The sequence below is a fragment of the Diadema antillarum genome, unplaced genomic scaffold, assembly GCF_040938485.1.
Source record: "Diadema antillarum isolate AM-2024a unplaced genomic scaffold, OU_Dant_1.0 seq00000779_RagTag, whole genome shotgun sequence".
NCBI classification, from domain to species: Eukaryota; Metazoa; Echinodermata; class Echinoidea; order Diadematoida; family Diadematidae; genus Diadema; species Diadema antillarum.
Window position 1 is genome coordinate 255,134 of NW_027271667.1, and position 22,367 is coordinate 277,500.

At 40.6% G+C, this 22,367-nt stretch overlaps 1 protein-coding gene across 1 annotated transcript; it reads left to right on the forward strand.

Annotated features, from left to right (window-relative positions):
• Window positions 1–15,103: 15,103 nt before the first annotated feature.
• LOC139739023 (dehydrogenase/reductase SDR family member 11-like) lies at window positions 15,104–21,266 on the forward strand. Its single transcript, XM_071649637.1, has 6 exons — window positions 15,104–15,235; window positions 15,939–16,087; window positions 18,478–18,613; window positions 19,672–19,758; window positions 20,660–20,731; window positions 21,225–21,266. Exons 1-6 carry the CDS (start codon window positions 15,104–15,106, stop codon window positions 21,264–21,266), a joined length of 618 nt encoding a protein of 205 aa, XP_071505738.1.
• The last annotated feature ends 1,101 nt before the right edge of the window (window positions 21,267–22,367 follow it).

Below are 22,367 nucleotides of genomic sequence, written 5' to 3' on the forward strand. Positions count from 1 at the left end.
AAATTTCGTTATAACCGAACAAATACAATATAGCCTATAACGAAAACAAGGAAACCACGCATTTTGTTTGTTGAATACTCATCATACACTGAAAAGCTATGTGAAATGGTATGTTACCTTTTTAATTTCATTGAATTTTCCATTTAAAAGAGAGCATATTATAAAGGTGTTTGTATGTTGTCACACATTTATAGAAAATGGACGGTTAAGGATTCGGTTACAATTCGCTATAACAAAGGTTCGTTTCTTTAAAAAGTTTGTTACTCCGAAGGCTCCTTATTCTGAAGTTTCGCCATTCCCGGGATTCCGAAGGTTTGTTAATTTGAAGCTTCGCTCTTCCGAAGATTTGTTATTCCGAAAGTTCATAATGTAGATATTAATATATTATTCGTTTTCCGAAGGTTCGTTGATCAGAAAATGAAATGAGGTTTGTCATTCCCAAGGTTTGTAAATCATAAAATGAGAAAGGTTCACGATTCCGAAGGTTCGTTGTTCCGAAGGTTTTTTAATCCGAAAATGAAATAAGGTTCGTTATTCCGAAGAAGGTTTATCAATCACAAAAATGAGAAAGGTTAGTTACATGTATTTCGAAGGTTCGGTTATCATTTAAAGACGATTATACGGTTTGCAATTCCTACGTTTTGTTAGTGGAGTCACCTTTTTCACTTTTTGATTAACCATTTTTTTTCAATGTTCCGATTAACGCACGTTTGGAATTCCTATCACTTTCGGATCAACGAATAAGAACCCTAATTCATTGTCGGATTAACGAACCTTACTAACGACGAACCTTTCGAATAACGCCAAAACGTTCGTAAGAACAAACCCTATTTTCATTTCCGAACTAACGGACATTTAGGTGTATCAGAATCTGTGTGTTTTTGTAATAAGAACCTTCGGAAAAATAAAACGAACCTTATATAAATTTCAGATTATTAAATTACAATAACGCAAGTTCCCTCGAAAACTGTGCGTGACACACGGAGCGAATACACAGTGATTGAAGAGTTCGCCCATGCAGCGACGCTAACGTTAGAAATGCTTGTTCCGCTACGTATTTACGAAAGCGATCCGCATTTCGTCATAACGGAGCTCATTTCTTTTGTTTTCCTTTGTCGGTGGTGCTCGGAGAAGACTTCGTTATAACGAAAATTTCGCTATAACCGTGTTCGTTATAAGCGAATTTTTTTACCATAGACTTTAATGGCAATAATTTTGGGACCAGAAGTTTTACTTCGTTATAACGAAATTTCGTTATAACCGTGTTCGTTGTAACGGGAGTGCACTGTACTTGCTCGACGGACGGCGCACGTATCACTTGCGAGTTGAGTGTTGAGCACGTGATAAGTGCGTAGTCCGTGCTTATTCGGCACTGCGTGAGTTCAACTCTTCACAGAGCACGCAGATCGTACCGAATAAGCACCTGCTCCGCACTTAAACGCAAGTTGTGCGCACTGATTTCTTCAAGGCACACAAACCCAGCCGACGGACGAGTGTCATTAATTTTTGTCTCCAAGATGTTTGCAATTACGTATTCGTACTGTTCTACTTCACTTAGGGGGCAGAAAATTCCCTATTAGGATTGTTGCCTAAAAAAAAAAAAAAAAAATCGCATTCACAGAAAATGATTGTTATGTTACATAAATGAGCTTTCAAAACTCTATCGAATTGTCATCACAAACCAAAATGTCATGCTATAGGACTTTTCTGCCTGGCAGGCGATGAGTGATAATTACGGTTATTAAAAAATATATAATCATATTTTGCAGAACATAAGAGACAGTCAAAAACTACTTAAAGAAGAGAAATCTTGAGTTCTGAGTGGTCAGTGCATGAAGTGACCAGGTTTTTGAAGTTTTGAAAAATTGTTTCATTGGTCATCATTGTTTTTGTATAGAGCAATGATAAGGTCAGTACAATTTCAGTTAAGCTGAAATTGAGAATGCGTATACAGTATTTGAAATTAAGCAAGGAAGAAATTGCTATAATGACAGTATTACCTTATATAAATTGCAAACGTGACACCTTCAGACTCGGAGAAAAATGGAAAACCATAGGCCTACGTTCATCGTTCCAGCAATATGCTGTTAATCTAGCTCAAGATATGACTGGATGGTTGAAATGAACCACTTGCCGCCTCTGAAAGTGGAGGCAAAGATGGCAGACTTCATAACAGCAAATAATACGCATCTGAAGTGACAAACATATATTCTCAGCGCATCTCTAGTGCCAATGTGTTAGGCTACTTAAACTATACTAATGTTTTACATTGTATACCCAATAATATGTTTATACACAATAATATGTTTAAACGTGTATTTTTAAATATGTTTAAACGTTATGAGGGCAACTCTTGCTGGAAGGACAACTTCCAATGGCAACAACCAATCAGGAAGCTGGATTCTTGTCGTTACTATGACAATTGCAATTCCAGCAAGAGTTACAGTATGTTTTGTGATGAGATTGTAAAACGCATAGGGAACATTCATTTGTTATATGCGCTATAAAAATGTCATTATTATTATTATTATATCAATTTTTTATGAAATATAGGGCCCAGATGTATTAACCCTTTCTCTGTCAGTGAGTCATATTAAATTCACATATTTTCACATGGAAACCTATGACCATGAAATAAATATGGTACAGAGAAGGTTAAACTGCCATGTACACGTATGATGGAGAAGACGTATGAATATACATCAGAAGAATCTCAAAGCTGGCTCAGTGAATGGTAGAAACATGGTGGAAAGATCCAGAGGATATAAGGAGATAGAGAATCAAGCGAAATATGATAATACATAAAATGTTATATTGTATCCCAAAACAGAGTTCGGATGATACTATGGATTTGGCCTCGTCGCGCCGCGTCCGCCGCCGCGTCCGCCGCCGCCGCCGCAGAGATTTCCTTGTGAGCGCTCTACCAGCTGCGTTTCTTCTCTGATCATCTTCAAATTTGGCATGAAGGTGTATTATGGCAAGCCGAGGAGGCCTATCGTTTTTGGTGATGGCGCCCTCACTTGTTCCGTCTTTATACATGAAAAGGTAAATTCAATAGGGTGTGCTTGTGAGTGCTCTACTAGCTGCAGTTCTTCTTCGATCATCTTCAAATTTGGTATGAAGGTGTATTATGGTTAAGACGAAGATGCCTATTGTTGTTGGTGATGGCGCCCTCGCCTGTTCCGTCTTTATACATGAAAAGGTAAATTTTTAAGGGTCTGCTTGTGTGTGTGACTCTGGCCTTGTTTCTTGACCATTTTTTGTTTCAAACTTGGTATGTAAGTATATCATAGTCAAATCTATACATCTATTCCTATTGATAATGCTGCCCTCACTGTTCCACCTTTTACAGGGTCAAAGGTCACCTTGATCATGTCAAAATTTGCAAAATTGCTTATTTATGCAATAACTTGATTGTTACTCAACGGATTTTTATTCAGACTTGCAAGAAAGGAGTATGGGTGATCATTCTACATTAAGGACAAACAGTTTATGGTGACGGCGTCCTCAGTGTTCCGACTGGATGCCAACGCACATTTCTTGTAAGATTTTCTTTAAATTTGGCAAAAAGATGCATTATATTGAAATGAAGATGCCTATATTATTTTTGGTGGTGGCGCCCTCGCTTGTTCCGTCTTTATACATGAAAAGGTAAATTTTACAGGGTCTACTTGTGTGTGCGACGCTGCCTTGTTTCTTGACCGATTCTTTTCAAATGGATTTTTTTTTTTTTTCAGATGGAGTATGGGAGACGGGTTCGGGGATACATGTGCTCGATTGCGAGTGCTCTAGTTTCATTGTCGATTTCTTCATTCCGACGACACGCTCTTGGTAGCATTTCAAACCGTTGGGATGGAACATTACACACCCTGCCTCTATGCAATAGTTTTATTGTATATCATTGTGCTATGTCTATTGACTCAACGTTTCAATGTCTGATATGCAAATACATCGCACATACAGCCAAGGGCGAAAACTGGCGTAGTTTCTCCACCTGTCGACAGCCACAATACACCGCATAATGCACACTCTGCATCGCTCTATGTAAAGATGTGAAAGCGTTTTACTCCATATTCCAATGACTGTAGTCAATAGGCGAACTTTAATAATGTGCAATTTTTGTATTATATTCCATTAAAGAAATGCGTAATTGTGTTTTTTTCTCTCTTTTCAGTAAAACTTCACAATTCCACAACGTAATTCATTTTATATTCCATTTTGAACAAATTTTCATCGTTTTGCTTTTTCACCTTCTTGTTGTTTGTTGTTGTTGTTGTTCATTTTCCATCTGTGACGATGGCTGGATAGCCCATATACAGCTACACTAAGCTGGTCTTCCATGCTAGGGGTCCAGTTGCAACACCTTGCTGTTTGCGATGAATGCATGAAGCAGGATCTTTTACGTGCATGAGTTGTGACTCTCTCACACATGGGACCTCCATTTAATGTCCTATCCGAGGGACAGAGTGTTTAGGCTCTTGCTAGAGGGGACGGTATGTTTACACACAACATTGCTCTGTCCAGACTCGATCGGGTTCGAACCCGGGCCCGTAGGATCGTGAGGCAGACGCGCTGCCGACTGAGCCAACTGACTGCCCTTCATCCACTGTCAATGCAAATCTATAAGTTTGTCTCCATAACAGAAAACTGTTATGGGAGAAAGACGTCTGATCCATTCTTTCTTGACCGAGTGTCAGAGGTAAACGGCACGGAAAGTTTTTTTTTCTCCTTTTCTCCTACCCTCTTGTTTACGGGGGGGGGGGGGGTGGGGGGGGGGCTACTGTCTAGGCAGAAAAAGAATCTTAGGCAAACAGCTGGCGAGATCGAGGGTTTGCAAGCTGCACCCTTCTCGCAGCACGGTAAGAAATGCTTGGCTGGGTTTCCCGCGAATTTTGTTACGATTCATTTGGTAATCAATAAAGGCCGCACCCCGGTATTTGAATAAAGATAATGCACGGGAAGCCAAGTAGTTAAATCCGGGTTAATTATTATTGAATTGGTATGGGAGTGAAAGGTTGAAATTAAGGGAATCGTACTGATTGGAGAGTGATAATGTATACAAGGTGAAGGGCGAGCGAGGGAGCGTGAGAGAAGATAAAAAGCGGTGAAGGAGGATTAAGAGAGGAGAAGCTAATCCGACGCGGGTGCAGGGCAGAAATAACTGTAAGTAGAATTTATACGTTGATTTCAGTCAATTTTTTCCAGTTAGTTTTTTTAAAGGGCTCAATAGAGGCGCTGTTAAAACGAGAGGCGCCCGGTATAAACTGGCAGCATTATGGTTTTTGTATGCAGAGAACGATTTGATGTGTACGATAAGGTGAGAATGAATTGATATTGTAATGAAATGAGGTTAGAGCACTGAAGTTGCTGTCTCTGGTACGTCTGGTTAGGACGTAGGGGGCGTGCGGTGACCCCATGACCGTATGAGTTTCGATGGGGGTCACGGGTCGCACGTGGTTATACTCTCGCTCGGGTAGAAGGAGCGAGGAGTGGTGAGCTGACGCTCGTCGGGGGCGGACGTGTCCGCGGAGTCCCCCCGTGGTTTTGTAGTGTATTGTACACTAAAGTCTTGTAACGCTGTGTGTATCGGCCATTCGTGCGGCGATACAGTGGTGCATCGTGTCAGGCGACTGGTCCTGACGGGTAGCCGGATTGGCGAGTACGGTAATAAAGTTTCCTCTATGCACGCACTTTTCTTGTTGCTTGTGAATTAATGATGTCGACTCGGCGTGATATGGAGGTGTGGTCTGATCGCTGTGAGCGTGAGTGAAGTGTCCGCGAATATATACCCAATAAAGATCCCACAGTAACCGGAGAAATCCGGTTATATTACATTGGTGGCAGCGGTGGGATGGGTTGCGTGGACCAGGAGACTGCTATAACGATCATTTTCATGTTATTGTGACGTATTTTGCATTAGAGGAGAGATGATTAATCCTGCAGTGCTATAGTAGTGCCCTCGTTACGAATGCCTACTATATTTTTCGTTGCCTGCAGGGTGAGTCTGGATCAGTAAATTCATCTTGCGTATATTTCGTCCTGCAGGTGAAAGACGCTTGCAGGTGAAAGGCGCCTGCAGTTGAAGTTGAAAGGCTCCTGCAGGTGAAAGGCGCCTGCAGGGGAAGGCGCCTGCAGTGAAGGACGCCTGCAGGCGGAGGCGCCTGCAGGGGAAAGGCGCCTGCGAGCGAAGGCGCCTGCAGGGGAAAGGCGCTTGCCGGCGAAGGCGCCTGTATTGTTTTAGACTTTACGCAGCCTGGAGAAGATAAAGAGAGAATAGCGCCTGTCAAGAGGACCCTATAGCGCATGCAGTGTCAGCGGTGCCTTTAAATTGAATGCCCGGTATGCCTGCAAGTTCATCTGTCAATACCGACATCATGAAGTTGAAGTTGTTTGAGAGGCAGAAGTCTACGCCGGAAGAAAATACAGTAGGACCCTACTCGTCAAGAAGAAATAGTAGCGCCTGTAGTGCCAGCGGTGCCTTCACCTTGAATGCCTGCCATGCCTGCAGTGTCGTTAGTAGTGCCTTCAAATCGAATGCCTGCTATGCGTGCACATGCATGTTTTCACGATCAGACCGAAACTCTATTCCTGGTGCATTTTAATGCAATTCTGCGTTGCTACACATCCTGACAACGGAAATGACAAGGTCCGTTCCTGGTTGTAGGAAGGTTGTCGGACGTGACCTGCCGAACACAACAGAAAACATCGGAAAGAAAAGCTTTATGCACCTGGCTCGAATGAAACAGTGCTTTGGTGAGCCGTTGTTACAGTCTTTGATCGAGGTTGGTGGAGGTATTGATGCTCCTTTACAGGAGCCGGATCGTCATGTCCTCGTGGCACCATTCACCTCGGAAGTTCCTCAACGAAGCTGCAGACGTTCGACCAGAGTCTGACCCTATCGATTTGCACACCGGCAAAGATGAATCCATTTCTCCGACGTTTTCCATACTGATCTCCGGCGCAATTCAACCAAGGAAGCGAAACTCTCCTCAGCGATCCGATGACTCGTATCAGGGATGCTGGGTAGAGCGCCAGGTGATTGTAGTGACTCGTGTACAGCCGCAACTTAATGTATATAATGTAGGAAACTGCGGGATCCCTGCAATATGTGCACCATACCTGCAACGCCATGTGCTACTTCGACAGGTTGACACCAGCAGTGACGTATTGTCATATCTGTCATGTGGTCTGCGAGATGACTTACGATAAGGATATCTGGTACAACAAGTGGGACGGCGCAAGGAATTCTCCGGAGATGCTATGGTTGGAGTGCAGGACGGGAACCCCTAGCGGAAGGCGCAACGACTTATGACGCTATCCAGTGTTCTATTTGTCTTTAAAATGTGGACTGCTATTAAGAGAGCTTTGTTTATTTTGTGTGTGTGTGTGTGTGTGTGTAAATACGTGTAAATACAATGTAAACTATCGGACAAGCTATACTTAAGGAGTTCGTTGTTTAAGCAAGGCGGGAGACAATGATGCGTAGTGATGAATGCCTCGCTTGTTTAGTAATGATGCGGTTTTCACATCTTTTTTGTGTGTGTTTATTAAGTTATGTAAATACATGTAAATGCAAAGTTGCGAGACAGTGTTTCGCGTATGTACGTCATACACTTGGTTGTTTTAGCGTGTAAGAATAGGTAAATGTGCTTACGCTAATCTGTGAAGTTTATGTAAAAATGTTGTTCTAGCGTTTATTGTTTATGTTTCTGTTTGTGTGGGATACGGGATTGTAGTATCCGGTTTCGGTCATTTCATTATTTATGTAAAGCCCGAGTTGCCCTAGTCAAGGGACTGACTAGTCTTAGGGAGGGGCTGTGTAATGAAATGAGGTTAGAGCACTGAAGTTGCTGTCTCTGGTACGTCTGGTTAGGACGTAGGGGGCGTGCGGTGACCCCATGACCGTATGAGTTTCGATGGGGGTCACGGGTCGCACGTGGTTATACTCTCGCTCGGGTAGAAGGAGCGAGGAGTGGTGAGCTGACGCTCGTCGGGGGGCGGACGTGTCCGCGGAGTCCCCCCGTGGTTTTGTAGTGTATTGTACACTAAAGTCTTGTAACGCTGTGTGTATCGGCCATTCGTGCGGCGATACAGTGGTGCATCGTGTCAGGCGACTGGTCCTGACGGGTAGCCGGATTGGCGAGTACGGTAATAAAGTTCTTCTTCGCACGCACTTCGATTGTCATCTCGGTGAATTATTGATGCTTTCTCTACGTGATGATGCGATATGATGTGATCCTTGTGAGTCTGCGTGAGGTGTCCGCGAACTTACCCAAAAAAAGAACCCACACAATAACTGGAGAAATCCGGTTATATTACATTATGTTGAAGAAAGTAGGGTTGTAATTTTTGTGCAGAAATAAAGGACATAATCATGAATGTCAGATTGGAAGTCATCAAGTTTACAGAAGTAATTCCGATATTGTTATAGCTGTTAAAGGGAAGCAGTCCTGAAATTTTCACTGTACTGATAATCAAGAAGAGTAAAAAATATAACCTTTCACCAATTTATACGCGTGGACATCAAAAATTGTCTCCGTACGCGATGTTCAAAAAATAATTCCTGCAAGCGATCGTGTAAGAGCCTGCCAAAAGGTGCAACATCATTGATGCCCTACTCTCAAGTTGACAGCCGTGCCTCAGAAAACCAATTTAAGTGTTCAAAATGATCATATCTGATTTTTTCATAAAATGTGACAATATGTGGTTTTATTATTTCAAACAAAATATTTCAAGCTTATTTATATATACAATTAATATAAAAATAAATAGTAAACATGTATTTATAAATACCTAGGGATGACGAGCAGAACACCGCTGGAAAGAGCTGTGCATCGATGACGTATGACTCTCCGCCAAGACTTGCTCATTTGCAGAGTCACACTTTTTCAACCGAAATGTACGAGCTTATTCGGTGATTTGAAAGTTTGTTTTTGATGAAAGTAGTTCATTGGAGGTACCAACAACAACATATTGTTTTAAAATTTCGTGAGGACTGCGTCCCTTTAAACCAGAAGTTCGGCTATTGTTTATGCACACATTGTAATGATTGGTCATGAATTCGGAAGCTAGGAATTATGATGAAGAAATTCCCCAGGTAGAGAATTGTTTTTGTGTGAACCTAAAGGAATAATTATAGCAGTAGTAGGTATTACATTGGCCAGTGGCGTAACTACGGGGGGGGGGGGGGGGCGGCATGGGGTAAAATTGTAATTCAAGGGTTAGTAAACTGCTTTTAAAATCGACATGAAAGGGTGATCAAGAAAAAAAGATATTTTTCTAAGATTCTTTTAACCATATAACTAAAGAGGTATATATAGTGAAACATTGTTCAAAAAGCCCGGAGACGACAAAAGATTGTGATTCAGCTCGATTCCTGGTTGGCATTTTGAATATAAGCAGGATGTGCGCAGTGTACTCAGAACATCGGAACGGCAAAAAGAGTCGCTGCAATGTTGCGCAATGTGATGTAGGTTGTACACATTTGCTATCGAAGCTAGATCATTGGCTGTGTTTGGATGTACAGGCTGCGTTTATCAACTCCTTTTCTCGGCAGAAACAGGTTATCCAAACAGCTTTCAAGGAATTTTTACGAGTTGACAAACGCAAAGCTGTTTTGAAAGCCCTTTAGGAAAGCCTTTTCGAAAGCCCCAAATTTGTGACGATCCAAACAGGTTTCCTAAACAGGTTATCAGAAACCTGTTTGTAAAAGCCTTTCGAAGTTGATAAACGCAAAGCTGTTTTGAAAGCCCTTTAGGTCGCCCTACTGCGGTTACGCAACCATGCGTTTCCGGTTTCTGAAAAGACGCGCGCCGAGAAAGGAGAGTTGATAACCGCACCCTTTCGTAAAAGCCTTTGTTTATCAACTTCCCTTGTTTAAATGACTTTCGAAAGCCCTGTCCACTCCCCTGTACTATTAATGTGCCGCTTGTTTTCGTCTGCTGCGTTTATCAACTTCCCCCTGTTTAAACGGCTTTCGATAACCCTTTCGAAAGCCCTTTCCATAGCCCTTTCGAGAGTCCTAAAGCCCTGACTGCCTGTACTATTAATGTGCCGCTTGTTTTCTAAGAAAGGACGGCGAAAAGCAATTACCATCACAAAGACATAATTATCTTCCTTTGAGAGTGACGAGTCATGATGAATCAATTGTCTGGCCTATCTGTGAGGCAGCGCCAGTTTAGCACATACTTCAAATATTTCTGAGTGGCGGCATGAGACATGGGATCAAAGGGAATGAGACTGTTGTTACTCTATTTCTCAAACCTTGTTGGTGAAAGAAACACCTCCTTGTTCCAAGCATATGCGTGCATTACACACAGCTGTATACACCTGTGTACACATACTCGTGTGCACTTTACGTGGCGCGCGTCTTTTCAGAAACCGAAAACGCATGGTTGCGTAACCGCAGTAGGGCGACCTAAAGGGCTTTCAAAACAGCTTTGCGTTTATCAACTTCGAAAGGCTTTTACAAACAGGTTTCTGATAACCTGTTTAGGAAACCCGTTTGGATCGTCACAAATTTGGGGCTTTCGAAAAGGCTTTCCTAAAGGGCTTTCAAAACTGCTTTGCGTTTATCAACTCGTGAAAATTCCTTGAAAGCTGTTTGGATAACCTGTTTCTGCCGAGAAAGGAGAGTTGATAAACGCACCCTTTCGTAAAAGGCTTTCCTAAAGGGCTTTCAAAACAGCTTTGCGTTTGCCAACTCGTAAAAATTCCTTGAAAGCTGTTTGGATAACCTGTTTCTGCCGAGAAAAGGAGTTGATAAACGCAGCCTCTGATTTTGCAGTGTTGCTTTACATATTAGTCTATATTAAAATGCCTTGCATTGTCAATAATAGACTTGACCTTGGCTATTTCCTAAGTTTTCCATCTCTATGAAACACACACACTCACAAACACAAACAATTAGGGGATGCTCTATATAAAGTGCAGATTTTGGACACCCTTCTCCCGCTTGGTTACTTCGACGCACCCTCGCTGGTCATACCTCCCCCAATCATGAACATAAACCGACACCCTTGACTACCAGTGGCGGATCCAGGGGGCGCACCGGGCGCCCCCTCCCTCCAAAGCGAAAAATATATATATGTAGCTACAAACGACAGTTTTGTTGACTGTAAAATGTCAACATTTTCAAGCTCGCTCGCTTCGCTCGCTCGCATTTAATAGTTATATGCCATTCTCAGGATGTTACTGCCAGTAACTGCCAGCAGTTGCGCCCGGTGCGTCCCCCCCCCCCCCCCCCCTGAATTTCCCAAGCGAAAAAATATCCACTGTAGCTACAAACGGCAGTTTTTGGACTGTAAAATGTCAAAATTTTCAAGCTCGCTCGCTTCGCTCACTCGCATTTAATCGTTATGCCATTCTCCTGATGTTGCTGTCAGTAATTGCCAGCAGTTGCGCTCGGTGCGCCCCCTCCCCTTAATTTCCAAAGCGAAAAAATATAGCTACAAACGGCAGTTTTGGGACTGTAAAATGTCAAAATTTTCAAGCTCGCTCGCTTTGCTCACTCGCATTTAATCGTTATGCCATTCTCCTGATGTTACTGCCAGCAATTGCCAGCAGTCGCGCCCGGTGCAGCCCCCTTAATTTCCAAAGCAAAAAAAAAAGAAATGTATATATATATATATATATATATATATATATGTATATATATATATATATATATATATATATATATATATATATATATATAGCTACAAACGCAGTTTGGGGACTGTAAAATGTCAAAATTTTCAAGCTCGCTCGCTCCGCTCGCTCGCATTTAATTGTACCGTTATGCAATTCTGATGTTGCTGCCATGAGGTGCCCCCCCCCCAATGTCTTGACCCACGGTACCCACTGACATTGGCCATACAGGGCGCGAATACCATGATGTTATAAGATGACTTTAATATTGATATTATAAGATGATTTTGATATTGTGGTCATAAGAAGATTGTGATATTGATGATATGAGTGTGACACAGAATAGTCGCCATGTAGTCGGGGAACATCAAAGTGAGGATAGATTAGTATTAATATGGATGGATATTATTGTGTTAGTGATGGCTAATTGTAAATTTACAGCCGCATCCTTATTTAGCTACGAGCTGTGAGACGCATTGCTACGAGTGAGGCGCAGCCGCAGTGCTACGAGCTGGGACAACCGCACTACTACGAGCTGAGTCCGGGACCAGCCGCTGCTCGGTGACTCCAATCACGGTCGTCAACAGAGAGACGCTGTCGATCGTCACTGACAGGGCTCGACTGGTCGACGTCGACACCGACGCCGGTGCGCCGCACCCTAGCGACCTACAAGACGCACGAGGGCGCCCTCCAGCTCCGGTCGCGACGTCATAGGACACCGAACTCTGCGAGATAACGCATGACAGTTGGTAGTTACAGGAGCTCCGTAGGTAGTAGTATAAGTGTAATGTGATTGTAACCGGTAGTTTGATGAGTTTGATTTAAAATCCAGCGGAATATTGTAGTTAAGTATATAAACAGATAATTTATTTATGTTGAATTGCGTTATGATGAGATTTGTCAGAAAACATAGAACCCGCAGAGGAATTAAAATTTTGTTGATTGCATTTTGAACTCAAAGAAAAATCTTCACGCTGTGTTATTTACGTGGTCCATACCAGAGTAAAGTAGCGCAGTAAGTTCCCCCTGACACCGAGGGCCTTATGGCCATTCCTGGCTAGCCGATTGAATTCTTCCTTTACGGTGGATCGTCTACTGTACAAATTTCGCTCCCGTTTGATAACGAACACGGTTAACCGGAATATATCGACATAACGATGTAAACATTTTAGACATAGAAAAAGTCATCTATACCTCTTTACAACATTTATTCGGCTACAACAAGGGGAATTCCCGGTCCAGCGCCGAGGACTTCGGTTTGATGGTTATAACGGGAGTCGCTTGTACTTTGTGGGGGAAAAAAAAACGATTTTTTTTTTTTTAAATTATCATTACAGGCAATATAATCCATATCATAGTAATAAGGTATTCTATCAATTGGGCTGATCATCATTTAAACCCTTGTAGAGATTAACATAGTGGTGTTTTATCAAAGGACATCAGGGGGTGTTTCATGAAAGTTGTCAGTCTCTAACAATCACCATGGTAACAGTCAGTGACCAGAGCATCTCAGCCAATCAAAACCAAGGATTTTGCTGAAATTGTTCATAGGAGGGACTGAAAATCAGAATTGGAACAGAATAAGTTGGTGTCATCAGCAAACGTAATATATTGCAGTAGCATAGATGAGTTTGAAATATCATTTATATACACTAGAAGTGGAATAAGTTGAAGGGAATACATGATGTAGTAGAATATTTATCAAAATGGACCTCAGACAAAAAGCTAGGTATTGTTGAAGTTTCACTGCATTGTTCGGTTGCGTGTTTTTTATTACGTATATCAGTCGCAACCACACATGCAAAAAAAAAAAATCTTTTCACAACGCATGATGATAAGTTGTGCTCAAAAAAATGAATTTTTCAAATACTTTAGGTGACTGATTAGCACTACAAATTTTCTTCAAATCGTCTTCGTTGCTGGGATACAGCAAGACTACAATAATTTCACTTTATGTACAACGATACATTTTTAGCAGGCAGGTGCTTTGTACATGAACATGGAGTGCCAACTCTTCGTAATCAATAAAAATGCGTTTGGGTTCTAAAGCATTTGAGACCATGTTCTAGGCACTCTTACTCCAAGATGAAATTTGAAGACAAAGTTAAAGTTTCATTTCACGAAATTTAAAGCCGCATTTCAAGGTAAGATTTGAGATGAAACACTAGAATTCGTTGGGAACAGTTATGGAAAGAAAGGTATACACATGCATTTCTGTCCTCATAATGGGCAAATCAAAATAAAATGAAAATAGAATCATCTTAAGTTTACCAATGATGCATATATTTGCTCATGTTAGTATCCTATCTTTAAATATGATATATTTACTTTTTCACTCCGATTAAGCGCGGTGTTCCAACACGTGTTGTTTCTACGTTTTTTCGTTAAGAGTGTAATTGCTATACTGCGTTTTGATTCGCTTCTCCACCAAGCCAGTTCGAAGTTATACATTCTCCGTATGAAGAGGTGAAGGTCTGCTGAGAAAACACCAAACTGGGGCACAGAGCAATGTCATGCACAGCGCCTGAATCTGATTTGTGAACAGTTTTTCGGCGTTGCAGAGAAAGAACGCTTTGTATAACAGGCCTACACTCCGTGGAGCCTGCTCGCACAAAAGCAAGTCGAATAACGCATACAGCGTACACGTACATAGCTTGACAACTTTTTCGCTTCGATGGACAATCAGGTTTAAAATTTGGGGTTACTTGTGTTGAACCTTTGTTACCTGCGAACTGGTCTATTCAAAGCACCCACATTCATTGTTGCCAACTTGCTAGCTCATTGAAAGAAAGATCAACCTGCACAAAAGCGAGGAGGACTTGTCTGCTGTGAGTTCGCTCGTACTCTTCAATGCGAGACTACTTTTTTCAGACCGAGGTTTATGTGTTAAATTTGTTTGATATACTTTTATTGAAGTTACTCATTTTGCTAGAACATCTGTATATATATATACCACATGCAATGACATGTAGATAAACACAAATTCTCCGAGATGTTGCCAATGAATTCAAGAGAGAGCAATCCCACACAAGAAGGGGGGCGAATGATGCCGACTTCTCGTGGTTCATTCCAGGTGACTAGCAATAGTCAGCAAACGATATTAAACATGCACATCGCGTCATGTGCTTGAAAGAATAAACCTCCCTGATTTAATGAAGTAAATTGTGTAATTGGGAGACAAGAGAAGTTGTGACGTCATCACATCTGCCAATTCAAATACACCGTAACTCCTTGTTAGTAAGGCTAACATTACTGTCCGTACGTGAGAGCATGACAATTTTACATTTCGTATCATTCTCATTAACTTAGGTCCAATTTTAATGAAGGCCCAACCGACCTATTCTTGAAACCAACCTGAAAACATTAAGCGATTGTATTCCAGTTATCTTATTCGTGAATTTAGATGAAAGTTCAACAGATCAGGTTTCATGTCCATTATTCTGTTTCTTTCCTCTCATCACGTCACAGCACGACAATGAATCGTTGGATCGGTCGAGTCGCCCTGGTGACTGGGGCCTCTGCCGGCATCGGTGCTGCTATCACCAAGGAGCTTGCTCGCCAAGGCATGCAGGTCGTCGCCTCTGCGCGGAGCCTAGATAAACTGGTGGTAAGCTCTTTCAGTTTTTTTTTTTTGTCATCATAATGAAGTGAAAAGTGTCACCATCTTAGACCTTGCATTTCTGCCTCAAACAGTAACTAATATAATGAACTACTAAAGATTGGTTCGACTTCATCATGCCTGCAATATCATGCTTTATTCCAGACATGAGTCCATGAATGCTAAATGGCTGTAATGATAAACTGTGTGCGGTTCATCTGATTTCAGGAAACTAGAACGTATGTCCAGACTTTGGAGTAGAATACTATGTTGTAATGTACGTTTACGGTTAAGACGGACTATAGTAACGTCGGGTGCACAGACTTTCTGCACAAGACGAATTCTGAGGCCACATACACCAACATGTAGATCATTCTGTTCAAGTGAACTTGGGTGGATTACAAACACTGAGAACACTATGAACCTCTTCTCATTTTTGTATTTATGATAAATAATAACATTGCATATTACACCCGAGCATAGAGAAAATCAGCAACATATCGGTCTGTAAGCACGGGCGATGGAACAGGGAAGCCAGGGAAGGGAGTATAATCCTCGCCCCCCCCCCCCCCCCCCAAAAAAAAAAAAAAAAAGTGTCCTGATGTTAGCTTGTTCCTTCATGATACATGCAGGCAGAAAACATTGAAGAAAGTACGTTAATCATTCCGTTATGTCAATTTATCAACTTTATCGCTGCTTGCCCTGACAACAGAGTCTAGGCAAAGAGGTGGAGAGTGAGTCTTGGAAGGGAAGCGTTGCTCCAAAGCAGTGTGACTTGTCCAACTCAGCCGAGATTGAGGGCATGTTCTCCTGGATTAAGGAGAAGTTTGGAGGTGTTGATGTCTGTGTTAATAACGCTGGGTACATCAGTCCTGACTGTACACTCCTCGACGGGCAGCCATCAGAATGGAGAAAGATGCTAGAAGTGAGATTTTTGAATAGCTCTCCACCACCTGGTTCTTGACATTTACATGCTTAAACTTCTTCATCGTCCAACGTATAAGCGATTTCACATTTACTTACTTATGAAGGAGATATGAAACACGGTACTGCTGCAAATCTTGTAGTATTTCTCTCTCTCTTTTAGCACATAGGGAAATCTACACTTTTCATGTGTTATCATGCACTATGCGTTATATCTGTAAGCACTGTTGATTATTATTATGGTTATGATTATTATTATTATCATCAGCGCAGGGGCGGATCCAGGAATTCCGTAAAGAGGGGGCGCGTTTACAAAATTAAAGGGGGGACGCACGCACCCCTCCCCCATTTTTTTCTTTTTATTTCTTTTGTTTCAACAAAAAATAAAGGGGGAGGGGCGTGTGCCTTTTGCGGTCCTCCCTGGATCCGCCCCTGTCATTGTTATAATTACTATCATTATTATCATCATTGCTATTATTATCATTCTTATTGATCATTATCATCATCATCATCATTGGTAGTAATGTCAATATTACACCAAATAACACGATAACTTCAAAAAAGGGTATTCTGAGCAAAAGACATTGTAAATGAAAACACTGTCAGGGCAATTTTGTAAAACCCATGACCAATTACTCGTTACACCTTGTGAGGTTTGGAAGGAATTTGTCAGGGAAAATTGAAGATTGTCTACTAATTCAATACGAGATTCTAAAATTCCTGAAAATTGTGTACAAGACTCTTAGGTTCACGCAGGTATAATAGGAAAGAAACGAGTGCCAAGTGTAAATCAGCACATGGCTTACTACACTTCACCCACAAGGCAGGGAAGTCACATCTGTTGCAAACGCTCTTAAAGTGATGATTGTAGGGAGCTTTAGATTTTCGGGACGGGGACGTTCAGAGGGGGAAAAAATAAAAATCTTAGCATGCGCAAAATTGCGTATCTCAGTCGATCTATTTGTAGCTCGCGTCGTCTATTTTTACGTCCGCTCAATTCACGACGTGGAGAGCTACTTCATGCAACGATCATATGGGGGCTCTATTTCATTTGGGGTTGCGTCCCGGCGTAATTTAAAGCTACTTTTCAGCACAACGCATGGGAGAGGAGAACGTCCAGCTCAAGCGTCGTCTCAAACGTCGGCACCGCAAATCTAAAGCTTCCTAATGTTCGGAACACTCGATTCACTGGCAAAGAAAGCGTAAAATGTCTCATGATTTTTAACTCCATTGTCACTTTTTTCATGGTTTCCTGAATTATTAATTTTGTTAAGGCTGAAATTTATGATACGTATTTTGCAATATTTAGGACCAAATAAAGAATGCAATAAATGCAATTCGTGTAATCAAAATCTTTGCTTCATTACAGGTGAACATATTAGCGTTGACTGCTTGTAGCAACTTGTCAATCAAACACATGATGTCACAAAGTGTGGATGACGGTCATATCATTAATATTGGGAGGTATGTCAACTTGTAGCGAGGCTATAATGGCATCTAATTCTGCATCTTTTTACAACATATTGTGGTGGATAAATTTTGCAAAAAGAGTAAAAAGTTGCAAAACGTTCAGCACATAATGGAAGAAAAAGAACTTTACCAAACATTTTTACTTCATATCTGAACATTCTTTTTTTTTCGATCAAACATGCTTATTATTTAAAAACTGATTTTTTTTTTCAATTAAACTTGCTTGTCACTTTTTTAGTGTTTACTTATTCTTTCATGAGGATATGATCAAAGCATAGACAACGTGAAACCCATGTACATCTGCTTAAAAGGAGCATGGAAGGGAATAGAAAAGAACATGAAATAGAAAAAAAAAAGTAATGTCGGTATTAGTTACAATTTATTAGAAATCCAGTTCCAAGTTAGGACCTCACTACATTTATAAGTTTGTCAGCATTCAATATCGGTCACTCAAAGTGGCTCCTACAGTGAGAAATGGAAATGTGTTTTTTTTGTGTGTGTGTGTTTTTTTTTTTTTTTACGGTGGAAGTTATTTTGCTTTACATGTACATAAAAAAAAAAACGAGGGAATCTGAATTCGGAAATATAACCTAGCCATTCCTTTAAAATCTTAGCTTCCTAGATATCTACAGTGTACTCCACTGAAAAAAAAAAACCATAACAAAACAAAAGACGAACAATATCACCTGATCTGAGGCTTCATTTTGCTAATGGAGAAAGACTTCTCTTTGAATTACATTCTCCTCCAGTTCACTTTCAGAAAATAAAAGTTGGTATCATTATTGGTGAAATAATAATAGGTAACAACAGTATTAACGATGTGCTCATTTTTTATTCTCCATAATTCTGTTTGGCAGCCTCCTGTGTCATCGGGTCGTAGGTGGACGTTATGCTAAAATGCGCTTCCAAGCAGCTATCAAACACATGACTGCTGCCCTCACCGAGGGTTTGCGTCAAGAGTTGCGGGAAAGGAACTCGAACATTCGTGTTTCGGTAAGGTTCGCAATAGCTCGAAATGAATCAAAAATCATACTTGTGATTGTCCAAGAAGCAAAGCACAGAATACCAGTTTCCTCATCTATTTTGACAAAGAAAAGAAAAAGGACTGTGAAAACACAGCATTGATTTGCAAACCCAATCATTCACACGGTAATCGCGTTCGTTTGGCCGTTGGCTGCTTTTTCCACGCATCTAACTGATTGGTATGTTTCCATCCAGGGAGGTGAGAGCAAACTGGAGTCTCACCTCCCTGTTCCATCTAAGCTATTGTGACTACCTGAAAATGTCCCTTTAGCCTTTGAGGTAGAATAGCGAGGAAAAAAATATTTGTATCAAATGAATGCTATAGGGCATTCCATATTATTCGTCGAAGAATAATGTCCGTAATCTCCTAGTACCTCAAAATTTCACGTCATTTTGCTTTTTTTTTTTTTTTTTGGTTTTTGGGGTTTTTTTTTTTCAGAAAGCGTTAGGTCGTTGTTTTTGGTATGGTGACACGACATCTTGTTCCTGAGACAATTACTTCGGTCTTATTTTCTTCAAGGACTTATATATTAGGGTTAGGGTTCTTTTAGAGTTTTAGGTTTAGTTTAATATTAGGATTAGGGTTAGGGTTAGGGTTATGGTTGTGAATAGAATTTAGGGTTGGTGGTAAGATATTTTAGGGGAGAAATTGTCGCAGGAGCAAAATAATATCAGGGAACCTATGAGTACACATGTTCGAAAATATACGCACATGAGATCAGCCGGAGATGCTGTTTGATTTCCTTAAAATGTTGGAAGTGCTTGTTATGAACTTAAAGAATATATCTGATGATGATATTGATTCGGGTAAAATATTCGAGACGCAATAGTCCTCTCTGGTCGACGTCCAAGTTTACCTTGAATGTTTTGTTCGTCTTCATTTTCAGTACAGTAATGAAAATAATGGAAGAATGGTAGTACTATTCTTATTCTAAACCCAGTGATATTTACGAAAATGTTAACAACACCCATGTTGAAAATGATACTGCTAATAAAATGTATTATGTAATTTTACTCTTCCAATTTAGCTGGTTTCACCTAGTGGTGTAGACACCTCGATCAGATCGCTGCTCTGTGAAGACCTGATGAATGAAGTACAAAATAACAGCGAACGGGTAAGAAGGCAGATTAAGAGAATGAGAAACAATACAGATAAAGATAAAAAAAGAGAGGGAGAGAAGAGATCGGAAAAAACAGAAGGTGCGCTGTATTTTATGTGTTTGCCTCTTATTTTCTAATGGCAAGGTTTAGTGTCTTTTTCAATCACTCAAGGAATGGCGTGAGAAGTTTTCATTCAATGTAGGGATATATTCGGAGAGTATGTTTTGGTAAAAACGGATAAATCCCATTTTTGAAGATTTTAAAGTACGGTCTCTGTCATAAAGTACAAAATAATACCTTTTAGATGATATATTGGTCACTACATATAAAGGTACATTTTTGAAGTTATGGTCAAAAGAAGCAATTTTTTCTTATTATTCTCTTTATTTTTCTTGCCCTTCAATCGCAAATATCTCCATTTGGCAAATATGGACTTATCGGTTTTTGCGAACAACGTCTTCATTTCTTGTCATTTTAGTCACGTCATCATCCGAAACTGGTGTTTTGAACTGCTTTTAATTTGACATTTATTTGGCATTACCAGATTTATTGAAAATCTCAACTTATGTCATATAGTCCTGTATGTCAAAACCGAGTTTTTAAAGTAGTCCAGTCACTATACTATTATAATGAAGTCTATCAATATCTTAAACTAAGATCAATTACTGTAATTGCCGTATAAAGAGGATTCATGTGATTTTGTGTCTTCGGCATATAACCCGTGATCTTGAGAGAGTTTGTTAACCTCCAAATTTTGCATCGTGAAAGTAGTTGGCACAGTTCTTATGAAACTAGAGTTGGTGTCATGAGTTTCCTAATATAAATGTCACCATCTTTCCATGTAGTCAGACTTCAAACGGATGATTTTATAGCAGATGCGATGGTTTTATCTTCTCGTTCTGCCAATGAAAACAGACGCAACTAATAAACGTGCAAGAAGTCGCCGACGTTGTTGTCAGCGTTCTACGGCAGAAACCGCACTTAGAGGTATGCTACGAAAGAAAAGAGCAACTAGATGTGTCGATGTATTGCCATTACACAATGAGATATGAAATACGTGCAAACATATTCGCTCTTGTAATAGATATGAAAATGTTGAATAGCAATATATGTCAATATGTGTGCGTCATTGCGATATTACTTACACAAGCAGACACGAATGTGTTACTAACAAAACATACAGTAGACATTGTATGCCTATACATATGTATAGAAACAAGTTTGTATACTTTACGTTTAAAAAAAAACTACTAGAACTCTCGTGGTACAGTTCTACATTCGTGTTTGTATCACAAAGGACATGAAGGAGCATGAGTCTTGAAGTTCAACTATAATATAATACTTTTTTTTCTTTTCCTCATTTTTTTATTTGAGCTATTAATGAAAGTAAGCTTAGGTAAAATCATTTTCATGCCCATAACTAAAGAAAGACTGAAATATCATTTTCTTTCAATCCCCTTTCTTCCTTCACATCTTACAGGTTCATGAAGTCTTCTTTAGACCCACTTCGCAGAAAGACTGAGATGGACCTGAAAGTCTTTCAGCAAGCTTGTAACCTCCTACGCACGCAGCACGAATTTTAGACAACGAACTCATATTATATGTTCTCAATGAAAAAAGTGAATGCCGGATATATCCGTTACTTAGCATTTAGTTTGGTAAAGAAAGGGCTCACTCACCACATGTACTATAGACATTGATAGACGATAACTAGAAATGTCGCTACAGCGACTGGTTATACCCCCGCCAAACAACATTTCATAAGCTTTGGTCAAAACAACATTTCATAAGCTTTGGTCAAAAAACTGAGGAAGTAGTTAAATCCGCAAGATCTTTCCTTGATCTTCTGCCATTAATATGCCGTTACCATGGCAACGTACTTTCGGGTACTGTCGAAAAATGCGTCTTGCACATCTACAACCAAAGGCACACATCTGTACCAAGTTTCATGGAAATTGGGCAAAAACTGAGGAAGTAGTTTGCAACACAAAATTTTCCATCATTTTGGCTCATAATATGTGAGCTGTTACCATGGCAACATACTTTTTGTCACTGTCAAGAAATGCGTCATGCTGACCTATATCCTAAGACAAACATTCAATATGAATTCCATGAGAATTGGAAGAACACTGATGAAGCAGTTTTGCCATGAAGCATTTTGCCCTATATTTTACCAATAACATGCCGTTACCATGGCAACGCACTTTTTGCCACTGCGGAAATATGTGTCTTGCACATTAACATATTCAGATGAACATCTGTACCTAATTTCATAAAAAATTGATCAAAAACTGTGGGAGGAGCTCGCGACGCAAGATTTGTACCCATTTTTGCCCATAATATGCCGTTACCATGGCAACGTACTTTTGGGTACTGTCAAAAAATACGTCTTGCACATCTACAACCCAAGGCACACATCTGTGCCAAGTTTTATGGGAATCGGTTGAAAACTGAGGAAGCAGTTCGCGACGCAATATTTGCAACGGACCGACCGCCCGACCGTCCGCTGATTCCTATATACCCCCTTCAAACTTCGTTTGGCGGGGGTATAAATATGAAGGAGGCTGGAACAGCATGTATTTTGTATTTAGGAATGCATGGGACGTGGGAGGTGGGGAATTAC

What these genes read in the sequence shown, in the direction of transcription:
- LOC139739023 (XM_071649637.1), top strand. Translation starts at nt 15,104, where the DNA reads ATGAATCGTTGGATCGGTCGAGTCGCCCTGGTGACTGGGGCCTCTGCC. An exon ending in GGAGCCTAGATAAACTGGTG is followed by an intron (nt 15,236 to 15,938) that starts GTAAGCTCTTTC and finishes CCCTGACAACAG; the next exon opens with AGTCTAGGCAAAGAGGTGGA. An exon ending in TACAAAATAACAGCGAACGG is followed by an intron (nt 19,759 to 20,659) that starts GTAAGAAGGCAG and finishes CAATGAAAACAG; the next exon opens with ACGCAACTAATAAACGTGCA.